This window comes from Cynocephalus volans, chromosome 8, assembly GCF_027409185.1.
Source record: "Cynocephalus volans isolate mCynVol1 chromosome 8, mCynVol1.pri, whole genome shotgun sequence".
Taxonomy (NCBI): Eukaryota; Metazoa; Chordata; class Mammalia; order Dermoptera; family Cynocephalidae; genus Cynocephalus; species Cynocephalus volans.
The window spans coordinates 34,792,490-34,810,703 of record NC_084467.1 but is presented as its reverse complement, the minus strand read 5'-3'; the positions used below and the strand labels follow the sequence as shown (position 1 = coordinate 34,810,703).

At 50.8% G+C, this 18,214-nt stretch overlaps 1 protein-coding gene and 1 pseudogene across 1 annotated transcript in view; both read left to right on the top strand.

Moving 5' to 3' along the window:
• Positions 1-18,214, top strand: part of SLC2A1 (solute carrier family 2 member 1) — a 30,053-nt gene that overhangs the window by 978 nt on the left and 10,861 nt on the right. Inside the window, exon 2 of the mRNA XM_063104584.1 lies at positions 12,055-12,150. Coding sequence (XP_062960654.1) covers positions 12,055-12,150 — 96 coding nt within the window. The remainder of the gene's footprint in view (positions 1-12,054; positions 12,151-18,214) is intronic.
• LOC134383230 (V-type proton ATPase 16 kDa proteolipid subunit c-like) lies at positions 4,392-4,846 on the top strand (annotated as a pseudogene).

Below are 18,214 nucleotides of genomic sequence, written 5' to 3'. Positions count from 1 at the left end.
CGGGGGAGACGTGCTCCGCGGTGGCACGTTTCTCCGCTCGGGCGGGGCGGGCGGGGAAGGGGTCCCGGACAGCAGTCGAGCGGGCAGAGCGCGCGCCGTAGGGGACGGGGGTGGGGCGGGGGCTGGAAGACAAGAGACCCCGTTCCCCGAGTGGATGAGGAATCCTTCTCTGGGGGCAAACAACTGCCTAGGTAGGATCTATTTCTTCACCTGTAAGCAGGCTCGTCCTGCGGGGGGTCTTTGTGACTTTTCCCGCGACCGGTTCCTTTTCAACAAACGCCTCCTGTGTGGGCGGTGTTGTTTCTTTCCACCTTCCCTTTTCCCCCTTGTCAAGAATGTTTTCAAGTCAGTTTTTCCCTTTCAGACACTCTTATTTTCTTGGATTTTCCCATCTCTCCAGCTGGGAAGGCACAAGGAAGCCCATGCCACCCCCTTCCCTTTTTTTTTTTTTTTTTTTCCCCTTAACCTAGGACGTGGGGGTCGGACTGAACCCTGAACCGCCCTTCCTTTGGGCTGCGGAGGTGTCGGGTGGGACTGAGCTGGGGTCGGGCTGATGCAGAAGTTCCAGGGAGGCTCCCAGACAGTCACAGCTGAGCCATAGTGGTGGGATATAACTCAATAATAAAAATACAGCGAGAAGCGATTTTAGCTAGTGGCAAGGGCTGAGACCCTGGAAGTCCAAATAACTTGCTGTGTTATCTCAGGGCTCTGGCAGGCCACTTAACTTCTCCGGGCCTCCTGAGAGAGAACTGTCTATTCAGCGTGTGATGCCAGACGTGGATACTTATTGGTTGAGTGGATAAGTGAATTTAATGAGTGGAGACAGAAAAGTGGAGGAGAAAATCAACAGCCACTTACAGTTTCCTGGGCTCTTGACTAAAATGCTTTTCTGTTCTCTTTTTTAAAATTTTATTTTAACATCTTGTACGTATTTGTGGGGTACAGTGTATTGTTTCAACACATGCATATACTAAAGTGCTTTTCATTGTTACTGACCCTGTACCTCTGCTGGTTCCTCACCCACCTGGAGCTCACAGAAGGGAAGTAACTTTCCTGAACTCACACAGCTCGTAAGTGGGTGAGCTGGATTTGAACCCAGAAAGGGCATTCATTTCTGTCCCCACGGTCCCTTTTCACCACAGCATTTCTTGAATTTTGGGCAGAGGGGAAAGAGTTTGCCAGTCTTCAAGGGCGGCACCTCCTGGCTGGTTCTAAATGCTGTAGCAGGTGGGTGCTTTTCATGCAACGCTCTCCAAACTTTGTACTGTTCATGCCATCAATAAATAATACGGGGCACCTTCTTCCCAGGGGTCTATCTGTATTTATAAATTTATGTACATGTACTGTTATACTAGTAGATTATATGCCTACGTAACAGAAATTTCAAAAGACAAGTACAAAATAGCAGTTATAGTAAATTTTTCTTTCTAAATCCTCTATGAATCATCTTTTATACATTCGGGAATAAAACCATTTCCTTTGGAGACTGTTGACCTGATCAGCAAGCACAGGATATTAAACTGAGGCCTGGAGTGGTTGTATCATTTGCCCAAGGTTGTAAAGCCAGGTTGTCTGGCTCCAAAGCCTTGGTTCTGCTATGTTCCTCCTCAACTCCTAGGAACTGGGAATTGACTCAGCTGACTTCCCTGTGTTCTTTTGTGCTCCTCTGCAGCTAGTCGTGATAAGCTTAACTAAGTAGGAAGTAGGGAGGGGATAGGTGGAATCACCCCGCATCTCAGCCAGGGGGTTGCCCATGGTCTGTCCTGGATGGCAAGCAAGGGTGAGCCTGGCCCTAGGATGGCTCACCCTGCCCTTTGTGAAGAACTCGTGGCTAATCCCATCTAGACCCTCCACTTTAGACATAGGAGAAATCAGAAATCTGCAGGGTTCCTCAGCCCCTCGGTGGTACAAAGAACATAGGCTTTTGAAGTCCTGCAGATGTAGTTTTGAATCCCAACTTAGTTCAGTTGCCTCATCTGCAGAATATCATTTTTCATTATTAGAATGTCTAAGAATTCAGAAAAAAATGTAGGTGACTATCCCCATAGATTCTCTTTGGACTCTCATGATGTATTGTGCTCACCCGGGCCCCAGGTGACCTGTACTTGGGTGTTGGCCTCTATCCAGAAGTCTGGCATTCTGGCAGTATGAGCTTTTGGGAGCCAGGATGCTTAAGCCCTGGGCCTGCAAGTATTAAGTAAATTATTAAAGCTCCCACTGGCCAGTTCTTTCCAACAGAAGTTTGTCAGGAAGCTAGTTCACAGAGATGGCACATGAGGGAGAGTGCCAGGTCTGGAGAGGGTCACCTAATATGGATGCCTTACCCTGCCCTGCCTTAATCTGCTTTACTTTTTTGCCATAGGCTTCCTGCCTACCTGCCTGAACTTGGGTCAGCCCTTGGGTAGTTTGAAAGAGACTTTCGTGTCCATTATCTCCTGGGATCCTCACAACTGCCCTGTTAGGGAGATAAGAGACACGATGACATCAGGGTGCAATGAAAAATGACCTTGCCGAGGTTACACACTGAACCTCCTACCTCAAAACATGCTACTAGACTTTCCAGGATGACAAGAGGGTAAAGGAAAGCCAGAGCAGGAAGGGATCTTCCAGCCCATGGCCCAGTCCTCCATTTGACAGATGGGGAAACTGAAGCTAGAAAAAGGAAGAGACTTGTCCAAGATAAGGCTGTCACAAAAAGATTTGAGGTGTTTATGGTGGTTTTGTTTTTTTGGTTTTGTTTTTAAGTTGCTTTTTTCTGCACACTCCTGTCTTTTATGCCATCCTCCACCCACCCCAAATGAGTAGGAATACCCAGACTTCAGGACTTTCCAAACTCTTTCTGGGTGCAGTAGGAATCTAAAAGTTGGATTAGACATTACTTGACAACTAAAACTCTCCTGTGAATGGAAACAAAACATGAGATGTTCCCACGAAACTATGACCTTGGAGAAGTGACTTTCCTCGGAGCCTTGGTTTCCTTCTCTGTAACATGGAGGCCTCATTGCCACTGGTGGATGTGGTGAGACTGGCCCAGTGCCCTAATTCAGGGTGGTGGCTATTTTAAGTGGAAAGACCCTTTGTATGGCCAGCTTGGGTATACAAACCTTGTTAACAGGCCCAAGATGATCCTCGTCTAGTGCTGAGCCTCCAGGGATTCGACCCTACTTGCCCCGGAGCTGGGTCAGCCCCAAATCCCCCATAATCAGCTTGTGACTTCAAGGAGCTCAGCTTTGCCCAGTGCCTCCTGGTCACGGGGTGTCAGGGCCCAGAGCTCTGCTCTGGCACCAAGGGTACAGGCATCCATTTCCCCCCTTCCCTCCGGGCTGGCAGAGATGGGGAGGCCTGGAACAAAGGGGAAAGTGTGCAGCATTGGCTCGGGGCCTGCAACCTCACCCCTTCCCTCACCTCACTCCTGGGCACAGAGGTGACAAAGCCACTCAGTCTGGTAGCCGGTGTCCTCAGGATGGCAGAGGCTGGGAAGGCTCCTGGCTGGACTCATGGGCTTAGAGAGGCTGTGTCCAGGCCAGCAGCCCAGCCCAGCCACCAAAACAAACCTCCAATTGTTACCTCCCTCCAAGAGAGGGGTGGAGTGGAGCCCGAGGCTCTGTCGTCCAGCCACTTTGGCAGTTGCTGATGCATAAACATTGGGGTTTTGCAGGAACTGAGTAGGGCTCCCAGGCCTTGAACATGGGCAGAAAGAAGGCAGCATTCACCTTATTCACCACCCCACTGGCTTTTACCTCCCCAGGGCCCTCGCACCCTGGAAGGGGAGCAAGCTTTTGACAGACCCCAGCTGATGGAGACTTTGGCTACTGAGGACTTTGCTGGACAGAACATCTGCCCAATTCTTCTAGTCAAGAGTTTATCTCCCCCTGCCCTGGCATTTGGGAGTGGGAAGGGAAGGGCTGTGCCAGAAACAGCTATAACACTGACCTTAGGCCAGCCACACCTCTTGCTGGTGCTGGTGTCTTCAGCTTTAGTGGGAATAATACCTATCTGTCTGGATAGCTGCACTGAGGCTCCCTGGGAGCATGGGGTCTGTGTGGCAGGCTTGGGGAGTACTGGGGAGCATGGGTTGGGGTTCCACAGCAGAGCAGGAGTCCCAGATGGGCCAGATGGCCATAAGGACCTCTGCTGGAGGAAGAGGTGTATTCTCTCAGGACAGGCAGCCCAGGCAGAGGGAGGAACAGCTACCCTGGAGTCCTTGCGCACCCACTATGGCTGTTCTTCCTGAGGATCTCCTCCTGCCCCTGGCTGGGTGCCTTCTTTGGCTCCCCACTGCTTGTGATAACTTGTGGTGGCCCTCACAGGAGCTAAAACTGCCCCCTAGGGTCCTGGCCCCAGGTGTCTAGTGTGCTGCTCTACGCTCCCCTCACCTGCCTCCCACAGCCCTGGGTGCTACCTATGGCTTGGCCAAAAACGGCACTGGCATTGTGGCCATGTGCATCATGCAGCCAGACCTGATCATAATGTCCAGTGTCCCAGTGGTCATGGCTGCATCATCACCATCTATGGCCTGGTGGTGGCAATCCTCATTGTCAGCTCCCTGAATGGCAGCATCAGCCTCCACAGGAGTTTCCTCCAGCTGGGCACTGGCCTAAGTTTGGGCATGAGTGGCCTGGCAGCTGGATTTGCCACCAGCATTATGGGGGACACCAGTGTGTGGGGCACTGCCCAGCAGCCCCAGCAATTTGTGGGCATGATCCTGATCCTTATCTTCACCAAGGTGCTCAGCCTCTATGGTGTCATTGTCGCCCCATCTGCTCCACAAAGTAGCCCCTCTCCAAGCCCACCAGCCACAGAATATGATGTAAAGACAACCCCGCCCAACCTTATCACAGAATGAACAGCCTGACAGGGCAGGCAGCTGCTCCCTCAGTAGTTGGTTTTGTACATGTGCAGTATCATAGCGTAGTGCCCATCATCTGTCAACGTGGTCCTTGCCCCTGCTTGCCCCATGCTGTAGACATCACTCATCTAGGCCGCCTGACCTGTGAGGATTCTGCACCCATTTAGAGTGCTCTGTAAAGGTGTTTATTTATAAAAGATTTGACCTGTTCATACGTCTGTGGAGCAGCCCTCTGTCTCCCAGCTATATGAAACCTTTAGATAGAGTGTTGTGGGGTTACCATTTGCTCTGAAACTTCCTTGGATGGAACCACTCTGCATTCAGCCCTAGACTGCCCAGGGCCAGGAGGGCAGTGTGCTAGGCTGGTGCTGGAGCTGTGTCCAATAAAGTTCTTAAATATGACTGGAAAAAAAACTTGTTTTTTTTTTTTTTTTTAACTACAGAAGTAATGGAGCCGACTATAAAGCAGCATAAAAAGTGAAAGAATAAATATCTCCTCCCAGTTGTAACAATTCAGTGTTCACCCTTACAGACCTCTTTTTGTGCACGGTAGATGTATGCCTATAAATGTAATGTTTATGTAATTGGATCACACTTTCTACGTAGTTCTGTGTGGCCCTCCTGTTCACCAGCCCAGTGCTTAGAGGTAAATACTTGTGGTTTTTCCCTCTGCTTATACGAGCAGGTGCCCTTGTACAAGTTCATTTACTCCCCCTTCCTTACACTAAATGTACATCTATACATTGCACCGTGCTTTTTACCCCTTAACAATCTACCCTGGGGCTCTTTTCATATCAAGTACATACAGATGTGTTGCATTCTTTCCAACAGCTGCATAATCATTACAGGCATGTCCCACCATGATGAAGAAATAACACCCCCATTATGACTTCCTTTCTTCATACCACTGACCACCTGATGTATTTGTTTTCTGCCCCAGCCCTCAACTAAAATATCAAGTTCCATAGGCAGGGATTTGGTTTAGTTTATCACTGAATCCCCATTGACTAGAATAGTGTCATGAACATGCATTCAAGCCTAATCTTTCCTTAGTAATATAATTTATTCTTAAAAAAACCTCTCTATGGAGAACTGAAGCTTTAGGGGAAGGGACTTTTTTAAGGTCACACAGTGGACGAACTGGGATTTAAACTTGTCTCCTGAGAGTGACAGTGGTCTTTGCATATGCCCAATCTTATCAAATTAATTTTATGTTAGTTGAGTTGGTGCCCATCTCACCATGGAATGCACACCTCCTCAGGGGTGTCAGCTTCTCCAGGGTCCAGGTCCTGACCCAAGGCCCATGCACACAGCCCAGGGGGTCCATCATTTGCATTTAACATTCTCTTATAGCATGCATAGCTTTTCAGTTATTTCGGGAGGATAATTTGTTCTTGCCTGGAAGGCTTGGAAAATCCTGTGCAGGTCGTGTGTTGGGTTTGCACACAGCAGCTCAGGGGACCTGGGACTTAAAGCAAAGGTTGACAAACTTTTTCTGTGAAGGACCAGAGAGTAGTAATATTGTCAGCTTGTGGGCTGTACAGTCTGTTCGTCCCAACCACTCAACTCTTCCGTTGTAGCACAAAAGCAGCCATAAGCAATATATAAACAAGTGAGTGTGTCTGTTCCAATAAAACTTTATTAATGGCCACTGAAATTTGAATTTAATATAATTTTGACACATCACAAAATATTAGTCCTCTTTTTTTTTTTCGCCAGCCGCTTAAAAATGTAAAACCCATTCTTAGCTGGCAGGCTGGATCGGGCCATAGTTTGCCAACACTGGCTTAGCACAAAACCCAGCAAAATGGTCAAAAGGTTTCTGAGCTTGGGCCTGGGCTATCTCTGTTCAGAATGGACAGGGCTCAGAGTTCCTGGAATGGTACTTGACCTTCATAAAAAGCACCAGGTAGAAACCTTGTTTCCTTCAGGGACTAGAACCCGGAAGCAGAGGGAGAACATGAGCAGGAGGGGCATGGAATGTGGCATCAGGGACCCACCCCAACTTGAAGCTTCACAGAAGCCAAGGGCCCTCTGGTTCTGCACTTTTTCCTCTCTGATCATGTTTTCTCATCTGTGAAGTGGGAGCAATCTCTCCCCAGAGCGTATTCATGGTGGTTAAATCAGGATGTGTGAGCAGCCCCTGGCAGGCTGCCTGGGGCCTAGCTGGTGCTGCCTCTCCTCTGTGCTTTAAAGATTGATGAGCACCTTCTGCCTCCAGAGCCACTGTGGGGTGTCAGGGAGGCTCAGTCATGCTAGAGGCCTGACATCACTAGAAGGCTTAAAGGAAATGGTTTCAAGAGCAGTCAATGCCTGAGGTCACCTGAAGGTCAGGCTTCTGCTAGCCCATCACTCTTCTTTTTGAAAAGCCTTGGCAGGACGGAAGGGGTCAGAAGGCAAAACTCCAGGCTAGGAACCCAGTGAACTCATGCCCTAGTCCTGGCTTTTATTTATTGAGTATCCTGGGCACCTGCCCTCTGACCTGAGGCTCCCCATCTATCAGATGACAGTGTTACAGCAAACTGCAGTTTCTTGATCTTCTTTCTTAATAACCAGAACTTTGTTCAAATGACACCTTAGAAATGTGTACAAGATAAATAGGAAGGGAGCTGTCATGGATTAGGTAAACCCCTACCCCGCCCTCCTCAGAGCTGTGGCCCAAGCAGTTAGAAAGCCCCATGTCCCATACTCTGGTGCACCTTGGGAAACCACGTGGGGCACAGTGGGAGGAGGACAAAATGATGCGACATCTGGATTCTGCAAGCTCTGGAACCCTCCTCTTGCAGGAAACTCCCTACCTCTCAGTGGCAGTAGCCGCATGCCCTCCCTTTGCCAATATTGACTGAGAGTCTGCTGCAGGCCAAGCCCAGGGCTGGAGTGCTGTGCTGAGGAAGGGCGCAGGGACATGGGTCAAAAGGCCACAGTGTTAGGCAAATTATGCAATGTGGCCGGGGCCATCCGGTGTCCAGCATGTGAGAGGAGGAGTCTTCGAAGCTAATACCTCATCAATGGCTTCCTGGGAGAAAGAGAGCTCTCAGCGGCCTCGGGACCCCCAGAATTGAGACAGGGAGGGTGGGAGTCATGAAATAACCTCTATACTGGACTCTGAGCCCAGGCACTTGCTGAACTGAGAGGCCTATAGCACTCCTAGGAGAGGCAGGATTTGAATTTGGTCTGCCTAACTTCAGAGGTCTTTCCTCTACAACCCTGTAGGCTTGGAGTGGAGGGTCTTGGGGGGTGTCATTAGCCTGTTTCCTACTCTCAGATCCTGCACTCATCAGGGGTTTGATAAACAACTGAGTTAAGATGAACACCATTCTGGATAAACAGGTACACACAGAGCCAGTTTTGCCCAAAAGCTAAATTGAGAAGTGGTAAGTTTTCTTTGTTTTACGGTTGTTCTGTGCCATTTCCTACCCTGGGCACTCTGGCTGCAGACAATAAGACTCAGGTTCTATTCTTAAGAAGTCTCCAGTCTAAGTGGCAGTTGGGCATTATTAAGCTAGAGAATGCAGAGGACACAGCAAGAGCAAACGCCTGGAAGAGCACGGACTGGGAATGGTAGCCCCATTCCCAGGGGTGGTGATGGGCTGCTAGGGGTCCCTGATTCTGGGCTCTACCTTGTTCTCCTACCCCTAAAATAGGCTTCCACAAGAAAGTCACAAGCTGTGGGGTTTGCACCCCTTCCCTGAGTCATCACCCACTATTCCATCAGCTTGACACCTAAATAAATATATGTTGAATAAACGAACTTTATTACCACATTTCGGTTCCAGCCAGGGGCTGGTGGGGGCAGATGGTGGCCCACTTGAGGGTGGCTTCCTCTCTTTCCCCAATTCAGTGAACACGTGGCGAGGGAACTCTGCCAGGCTGCAGGATGGGCGATGATACAGAACTTCACAGCAACCCTTTAAGGAAGGACATTTTATCCCCATTTCCTAGATGAGGAAACTGAGGCCCAAAGGCAGGGCTACCATGTAAACCATTTCCAAGGTGAAAGGCAGCAGCTGGCTGCATGCAAAGATCTTGTTGGGCATGGTGGGTGCAGGGGTGGGAGCATGGGTGTGTGACTGCTCTCGGTGCCCTGTGCCTACCAAGGAGCAGGGGCCACATCGAGCACCCCGTTTCTTAATCTGGCTGTATCAGCCCCTCTCTTCCCCTGCACATGTTGTTCTGTCTCCTTGGAATGTAGTCTTGCCACTGCTTTCCCACTTGGCAGGCGCCCTGTGTGTCCTTCACGGCCCAACTCCAATATTACCTCCTAGAAACCCATTTTTGATTGTGTTCAGGTAAAATTAGAAGTCTCTCTCCAGGGCTCCCACAGTGCATCATACCACCTCCCTGTTGAACTCAGGCCACACTAGCCTCTCCTTTTCCTCCTCTGCCTCCCCATGGGCCCCCCACTGGACTTGTCAGGGCTGGGGTATGTTTCATCTGTAGCTCCAGCCTGGGACCTGGAGCATGGGTCATTTAGTATTTTAGTGAGTCCTCGTGCAGCAGCCTGGCTAGGTGGATGTGAATAGAAACCAGGGCATGGGTAGGCAGATGGTAGGGCACTCCATTTCTAAAGTGGAGTTTGACCTTAACCTGCCAAGGGCAAAGTCCAGCAGAGGGGTTTGTTCTTGGCTCCTAGCAGCCCCCACTGCTCAGCGAGGCCCCACAGATGACTTCAGAGGCCCGAAGAGCCCTGGAACATCAGAGCCAGACCTAAATAAAACAGAGCCTGTGATAACCGTACTAGCCTCTCAAAGCCACTGCAACAGCGTTTGTCTCTCATGTGCTACCTACCACATAATTATTACCAGAATCATGGATCATCTGTATTACTTTTCACTTAATTTTTTACTTAAATTGCTTTGTTCTAAGTCATATGGAATCTCAGGGCTTGTAAAATTTTTATCTTGAACACGTGATCCATTCACAAGGTTCGGAATTCAAAAAAGTGTAAAAGGGTATAAAATAAAGGCTCCCTTTTACTCTTCCTCCAGCCACCTGGGTCCCCCAATATACAACATTATCTTTCTTATGCATTTTTTGGAGTAGATATGTATATTCCTCACCCTCCACACCCAGCCAGTTGGGTTTTTTTTGTTGTGTTTTTTTTTCTTTTTTACACGAAAGGTAGTAGAAACACACTGCTCTGAGGCTTGCTTTTTACTGTACACTGTAACTTGGAGTGTCCCAGATCAATACATAAAGAGCTTTATTCTTATGATTATATTATATAGCTATGGCACATTTTATTAAATCACAGGTTTGCATTGCTAGTTTTATATCTATTCTAGTGTGTACGAGAAAAATACGAATGTTGCGTACCATAAGTATCACACTCTGGATAAACCAGAGTTAATGCACCAGACAAAGCCCAGGATATGCTGGGGGCCACAGCACTGTTTGTTGTGATCTCCTGCTGATGCTTTAGTGCCTTACTCAGCCTCTTCTTTCACCCCAGTGGTCACCCTATGACTAGGGTGCAGTGCCTGGCTAGGGCCCACCAGAGGTTAGTCAGGTGCTCACTACCCACTCAGAACTAACAGCCCTGGGGCTGAAAACTCCCTAGAGAGTTGAGAGAAGGGAGACTTTGCAGGGCAGCACCAGGACGTGCTGGCAGGGGGTGTCTTTTGAGCTAGCCATAAAGGACAAGACCTAGAGCAGCCCTCCATGGCACCAGGAAAGCCCCAGCATGGAGGATGAATATCCAAGGTTAGCCAAGGAGGGGCCAGGTGGAATGACCAGTGGGAAGGAAGGACCCAGCACTCTGACATAGAATGGGGTCTGACTATGTGCTCGGGCCAGGCCGAAGTCTCCTCTTCCTCAGCCTCTGATATGAGAACCTTGGCTTTCACAATCGTTGCCCTGATGACTTCTAGAGACTGGACAAAACATACTAAGAACATGTCTGGTTAACAGCTATGCCCAGTACTATCTGTGACGATCTTGTAGTCAGGGCCGCTTCTGCGTTCTGTGGGGAAACCGAGGTCCAGAGACCCACAGCAAGGCCGTGGCCAAGCTGAGGCTTCCCTCCACGCCCAGCCCGCTGGGATGCACATAGTGAATGCCAGTCGTTTGCTTTCTCTATGAGCCTTTCTGGCTCCAATCTCCTGCACCAGTGAAGGACCTGCCTAATGCTGCATCTCTTGGCTTTCTCATTTTAAAAGCCAGGAAGAATTCCCTACTTTTCCCTAGCAAGGTGGACGCCTTGCTGACCTTGCCCTCACCTGTGTGTGAGCAGCACCCTCCCACCTGCTCTCCTTTTCCCCTCCTGCAGCTGTCACGTCCTCAGTTTCCAGGGGACAGAGTATATCGCCCTTTTTCTCCCCCAGCCCTTTGCCAATGGAAACACCTTGGCCCCCACACTTCCTAGCCTCATGTCATGTACTTTTCCAAAGCACATTCCTGGCTGATATGTCATCTGTGTCCAAAAACCCTGAGAAGCTCGTGGTTGGGGGAGCGTTGCTGCGAAGGGCACTGGGTGGGGAGTCTGGAGCCCTGAGTTCTAGCCCTGGCTCTGCAGCAGACCCCTGAGTGATATCTGGAACTTGTCTCCCTCTCAAGGCTTGATTCCCTGCTCTGTGAATGGCAGGAAGGAAGGGCAGTGCGGGACCACATCTCCAGTGCTGACTAGCATGACTGTTCCCATTTTGCAGACAGGCAAATGGAGGTTGAGGGGAGGAGTGGAGCAGGTGACTTAGCCTAATGGAATCCACCAAGCAAATTGGCAAAGGGACTAAAATCAGAAGCCGGCAACTTTGGCTCCAAATCCATCTGTGTTGCTCCTACCGCATAATTCGTGCGCCGTCCCCCCCCACCCCACCCCAAACAACTTGCATAGGAGGCTTGGTTCCTGGGTCTGCCAGTCAGAGAATCTGGAAGCCACCTGGATCACAGGTGTGGCTCCACCAGGGGAATGAGACCCCAGAGAATCCAAGGCCTCTCCCTCTCTAGCCAAGACCTAACTACAGAGAGAAAAGACCCTAATTCCCTTCTCTCCTCCAGAAAAGGTCTGGCCAGCCTAATGTCTAGAAGTCAGCTGGGCTGGTTTGGGCACCTGAGGTCAGGAAGTGGCCAACTTTACTGGGAGAAGGATTGGTGTGGTGTAAGGAGCCGGGCAAGATATCTGAACATGGGAACCTGCCAGCCAGGCCCTGCCCTGTAGTAACCTAGGCCCAGACATGCCTGTAACTGTGTGGTTTGTTTCTCTGCAGAAGCTGACGGGTCGCCTCATGATGGCTGTGGGAGGGGCAGTGCTCGGCTCCCTGCAGTTTGGCTACAACACTGGGGTTATCAATGCCCCCCAGAAGGTGAGTACTGTGCCATCCTTAGCTCACCAGCTTACTCCCTGCTCTCCACACACTCACACTGTCACCTGGGTGTCAGGGTCATCGAACATCAGCTCTCTATCTGCCTCCTCAGCCAATTTTCTGGCCATGACCGTGTCATATGCTCTTGGCTGCAGAATTCTAGAATCTCAGGGCCCATGGAATCTAGGGGTCTTTATAGGTCATCTTGACCAACCTCCCACCCAACACAGACGTTTAGAATCCAGGCAGTGCTGAGAGTAATGATGGTGCATTTATGTGGCATTCTGGGGCTACAGAGGGCTTTTGTGGTGCTTGCGTCGCTTGATGCTCACTGCAGCCCTATAAGGCTGGCAGGCAGAAGACAGTCACCATTCCTATGGTGCGGGTGGGAAAATGGCCAACATCACCCAGCTAGTCAGAGATAGAGCTGGTATCCAACACTTCTCCCCAGGTGGTCCTCGAGCTGGTGCTCACGCCCATCCCCTCAGAGCACCCTCCCCTGGAAGGCTCCCAGTTCTAGGTCCTCTCCCTGGAGGCTCTGTGCTAGTCAAAGCAAAAATGTCATCTTGCCCTAGGGAACCGCAGGGGGTGGAGGTCTGTGCTGTTTTCCTTCTCCCTGCAGCACATCCCAGATTTGTCCCCACTTGTTCACTTGAATGTCAGGACTGGAAGAGACCCTGGCAATCCCCTCCAGCCCAGCCTACTTGCTCTAGAGAGGAGAGAAGAAGAAAAGGGGGTCGGGGCAGTAAAGGAAAGTATGACTGAGTCCTTCCTCTGTTCCAGGCATTTTGCATGTGTTTATGACGTTGGGTGGTGGTGTCCATTTCATAGACCTGAAAACTGAAGCCCGGACAGATGAAATGACCAGCCAGCCCAAGGTCACATAACTATTGAATAGTGGAGTCAGAAGCCAAGCTCTGTTATTTTCACAACCTCAGGCTGTCATCACCAGGTGCTTTGTCAGTTTAAAAATCTGTAGTTTCTCAGGGAGGACAGGACGAGAGTGGACAGTCCTGTCAGGACCACATTCATTGTCCAGACGGGTGAGGCTGAGAAGTGAGTGTGGCTAGCTCCCGAGCATCAGGGGCCTGTTTGGGGGAACTGGAGACCGGGCAGCGTCTGAAGTCAGAGCTGGCCTTCTTCCACAAAGGTAGAGGTTGGCTGTGGGGGCCACGCCCAGTGCAGGGAGCAGGTCACCAGGAAGCCTTGGCCTGCTGAGTCATGCTCAGCTGAAGCGGAGGTGACAGAACTTTTCCAAGCGCACCTGACGTGGCAACCGTGGGCCCATGCTTGGATCAACTCCAAGCCCTGCTTTTGCTAAGTGCTCTGAACAGCTCTTGCCAAGATGTGTGCTTCAGAGCTGGCTCCCTTTGGGAATCCTTACAGAAGGAAAGTCTGTAAGACAGGCGAGAAGGGAACAGGAGGTTGAGCTCTCCACCTAGGTTGCACATGGGGGTCCCCTGGACACCCCCAGATGCTGCTTTAATTGGTCTGGGATGCTGTTTGGGCACTGAATTTAAAAGCTTCCTGACTGATTCTAATGTGCACCCAAAGTTGAAAACTATTGGATTGAGTGACATCTTGACTGTGATCACACAGTGAGTTCATGCCAGAACTAGGACTGTAAGGTCAGTGTAGAGGTGTTCTTCAGAAACAGAACAGAGCTGGATGAGCAGGGGGCCTGCAAAGGTGGCAGTAAAATGCCCAGAGGAGAGAAAACCTGGCATTCGGTAAAGGTGTCACTAGGGTGCACAGGAGGAGAGGAGAAGTTGGGAACCCAACAATGAAGCCAGAGCTGGACCACAAAGTGCCCTGTGGATAGATTTAATCTGCAAAATATCCAACCACCAGCATGGCATGGCATGACACATTCAGACACAATGGCTTGTGGGCACCAGCACGTAGGCTGAGCTGGGAGTGGGGACTTCAGAGTGAAGACAATAGGACCCAATGAGAAGGACGGATATGATCAGATTTGCATTTTAGGAAAATGACTCACGCATCTGGTGCGGTGGGGTGGATCTGAGAACATGAGACTCAGGACAGGGGAACTAGTGAGGAAGCTGCTGTTGTCCTAGTGGTATGAAGACAAACCCTGGGAAGGAAGACAGACGGGACTGGGTCATCACCTCAGTGTGAGAACAAGGGAGAAGCGTTTAAGAATGGCTTCTGGGTTTCTGGCTTGGGTGGAGCAGGTATGGGAGGAGCTGATAGGTGGCCATGGGATGTGCAGGAATTGAGATTTGGTGTGACACCGCTGGAGATGTACAGTAGGCACTTACACCTTGGGTCTGTTCCTTAGACCGAAGATGGAGAAAAGTTAAGAATTGAAGACTTCCTTTTTAAACACGTTTTAAGGAATCAGAAGAGGAGGAGAGGGTGAAAATCAGGAACATTTTTTGCGGGGGGTGCTCCTCCAAGAGGCAGGTGTGGGAGCAGGAGTGAAGGGGCTGCATTTGGCTAGGAAGAACTAAAAACACTTCTGAGGTTGAGGATGTAGACAAATCTAGAATGAAGTTCACCTTTGGAACTAGGCGAGGGGTTAGAACTGCTATGGAAAACAGGTACAACAGCTGACCAGGGCATCATATAAGGACTGGTAGGCAGCTCAAAGGGCCCAACTGAGGCTGTAAACTGCATTTATAGGAGTATTTGTGGGCACTTCTCCAAAGGTCATGTCAGAAAACAGCCTCTGAAGACCAAAGCTGGAGGCCTGAATGGCCAGAATTGAAAGTACACACTGAAACCCGGTGGCGTTTCCGGGGGCAGCACCTGGCACTCAGTCTGTTTATGCTCGCACTTTACAAACAATTCTCCCAGGCCTGGCGGGAGTTTTTCCAACCAGGAGCAGATTAGAAGTAATCGATTTAATATATGGGAAGAGAGGATAGAGGGATAAAAGAGTAAGAAGGTGTGGCTCAGAGCTGATGTGTAGTAACAGGGCAGAGGGACTGCCATGCCTGGGTGGGCACCAAAGGCACTGTCCTAAGACAGCACAATGATTCGGTCCTGGCAGCACTTCCATTCAACCAGGACTTACTGAGCATCCACTGTGTGTGGATATTGTCCTAGGCGGGGGAGGGATACAGCTGTGAACATAGCAGGCACATCCTGGCCCTCAGGGAGCTGCCTTGTACATGGTCTGTACTGGACCCTGCCCCTGCCCTGCGAGGACTCAGCATCCAGAGGGTTGGGGGAGACCCCTTGGAAAAAGCCAGAGTGTTGTTAATGGAGGACTTTGAGGTGCTGTGAGAGCAAACAGGAGAGAATAACTAATGCTGGGGTGGGGGAGACAGGAAGGGCTTTGTGAAGGACTTGGCAGCCGATCTAGACCTGGAAGAGCAAGTTGGCCCCATGGGGCAGGAGGGGCAGCAGGGCAGGTATCCAGCCAGTGGGAACGGCTTTTGTAAAGCTGCCGTGTTGGGAAGCGCCCCACCGATGTGCACTTCCCGCTGCCCATGCGGGACACACCATCTTCCCTCATCTGTGCAGAAGAACTTCTCTTAGGAGACGGTATTGGGTTCACCATGGTTTGCCTACTCTCCAGAAGGGACTTTGTCCCACTAGTGGTAAAGACGTCAATTCTGCGGTTAATTGCCAGAAACTTGCCCTCTTCCATAAAACAGGCCCCAAAGGGCTTCCTCCTGGAAGTGGTTAATTAATCATAATCTTATCTTAAGTGTTTACAAAGCACCTCCCTATAAATCATCTCCTCACAGCAGCCCTACAAAGCAGGCGGGCTGAAATTATCTTCCCCCTCTTATAGATGAGGAAACTGAGGCTAGATGAGGTCACCTGGAGAGTGAGAGGATGAGCGAGAGGCCTCCCCCAGCCTGCACCCTGGCCCCACTCCACACTGTGAGTGGTGATGAAATCCCTGTGACATCCCTGCTGGTAGCCCCTCCCCTGGGGGGAGGAGGAAGGAAGCAGAAGAGGCCATCCCAGGCACAGAGGGACTGAGTAAATGAACGGGGCATCCTGACCACCATTCTGGGCTAATCTGAGATCTCCCTCTCTCCCCGCCCAAATGGCTAAATTGCCAACAAAGATGACTAAAGGCCACTGAGAAACCACGAGTTCCTGGCCGAGGACAGTGTCAGACATGTCTAAGAATGATGCATCCTCAGAACCCAGAGAGTTTGGACTGGGAGGGGCCCGACATCCCATTGGCTCAACTGTCCTGACTCCTGATGGAGGAGGAACCTGGTCTGGCTTAGTGAGTGAAAGAGCTGGACAGAGCTGGAGGCAAGACCTGCCTCTCACCCCAAGCCTTCTGTTCCCTCAGGCTGAGCTGGGCTCTAGGCTCCAGGCAGCCTCTCCAGGCAGCCTCTCCTTATCTCTGTCTAGATCCAAAGACTTCTGGGTCCCCTCTCCCCTTTGCCCATCACCACTCCTACAAACCCTTAAGTAAGGGTTTACTTACTGTGTGCAAGGCATTGTTCTAAATGCTTTAAAAATAGTAGTTCAGTTGTTCCTCATAATAAATGTTAGGTAGGCACCATAATCCTTGTTTTATAAGAAACTGGGGCACAAAGATGTTAAGCAGTTAAACCAAGGACACCACACAGCTAGTAAGTGGCAGAGCTGGGATTTGAATCCAGGGAGTCTGGCTCCAGTCTGTGCCCCCTGACCACTGTGGAACATGGACCTAGTCAGAGATATGCACCTAACACCCTCTCACACATCCACACCTGCTACCTAGCTGGCCCTTGTGCTCTGACTCCAGAGCTGAGTCAAGCTCAGTCATGTACAGACAGCTCAGTAGTTTCCCACACATGGTTGCACAATCTCTTAGACCATCACACCCTTCACCGCCACATCATCTCTTAAGCCCCTCAGTTAGATTTATGGCTTGTTGGTCAATTGGTGTCGATTCTCTCTACCTCCAGCCCTGTGCTGGGCACCCGTGACACAGATGAATGAGACCATCCCCGTGTTGAAGTTTAGTCGAGAGGGAGTGCACGGTACCTTGTAGTTAGCTGTCTAAGGGCAGTGATGGAAGTGTGGACAGGCACAGTGCGAGCGGAGGGGGAGGGAGAAGGTACTTGGTCCACAGAGCAGGGCTTTCTAACCTCAGTACTGTTGACGGTTTTGCTGGATTGTTCTTTGGTGTTGTGGGAGGCTGTCCTGCACATTGTAGGATGTTTAGCAGCGTCCTTGGCCTCTACCCACTAGATGCCAGTAGCCAATGTGACAACCAGAATTGTCTCTGGACATTAGCAGATGTCCTCTGGGGGGTGAGAGCCAGTGTAATAGAGGAGGGGCAGTTATCAAGAAGACTTTCCAGAGGAGTATCTGCACATGATCTGCAAGGTGACTAAGCACAAGCGTGAGAGGTAGCACAGTGAAAGTGCAGAGGTGTGGGGTGTCTAGGTTGCATGTGGGAGTCGGCTCTGTCTGCTAGAGGAAGGGTTCCTGAGTCATAGTGTGGGTGGAGGAGACACTTCATCCTGAGAATTAAGAAAAGCTTTGGTGGGGCTGCCATGGTGAGATGAAGGTCCCTCTGCTTGCAGGCGAGACCCAGAGACCAGAGACCATGAGGAGGCTGTTATGGCCAGAGCAAAGGCCTGCCCTTGGTTTGGAGGCAAGCCGTGTCAGGCTATTCTGAGAAGCAGCCTGGGTGGTCTTCCAAGAAGCATGCTGGGTGGATCCTCTGCTGTGGGGTTGGGGCCCAGCTTCTAGCTCCAACCTGGGCCTCTTCCCCCAGGCCCCAGAGAGGCCCCTGGGGACCCTGTGGGCAGGGTTATCTGCCCAGCCCCACCTGGAGCATCTGGCCCTGAGCTCCCAGCTGCCCCTGGGGTGTGGCTGAGGGTTGCTATGGAGACATAAGCTGTAGGCTGGGCTGGGGGAGGGGAGACGTGGGGACCAGCCCCAACTGGGAGGGAGGGGGAAGCAGGGAACAGGTCAGGGCCAGGGCCAGGCTGAGGGACTGAGCTGGACAAACTGGCCCTTTCCTCCTTCTAACTGGAGCTGGAAGCTTGGCTGGCTGTTTAACCCCTTCATCCCCACAGTAAATCTAGTAGAGATGGGGAAGGATGGAGAAGGAGCCTTAACTCACTGCCCT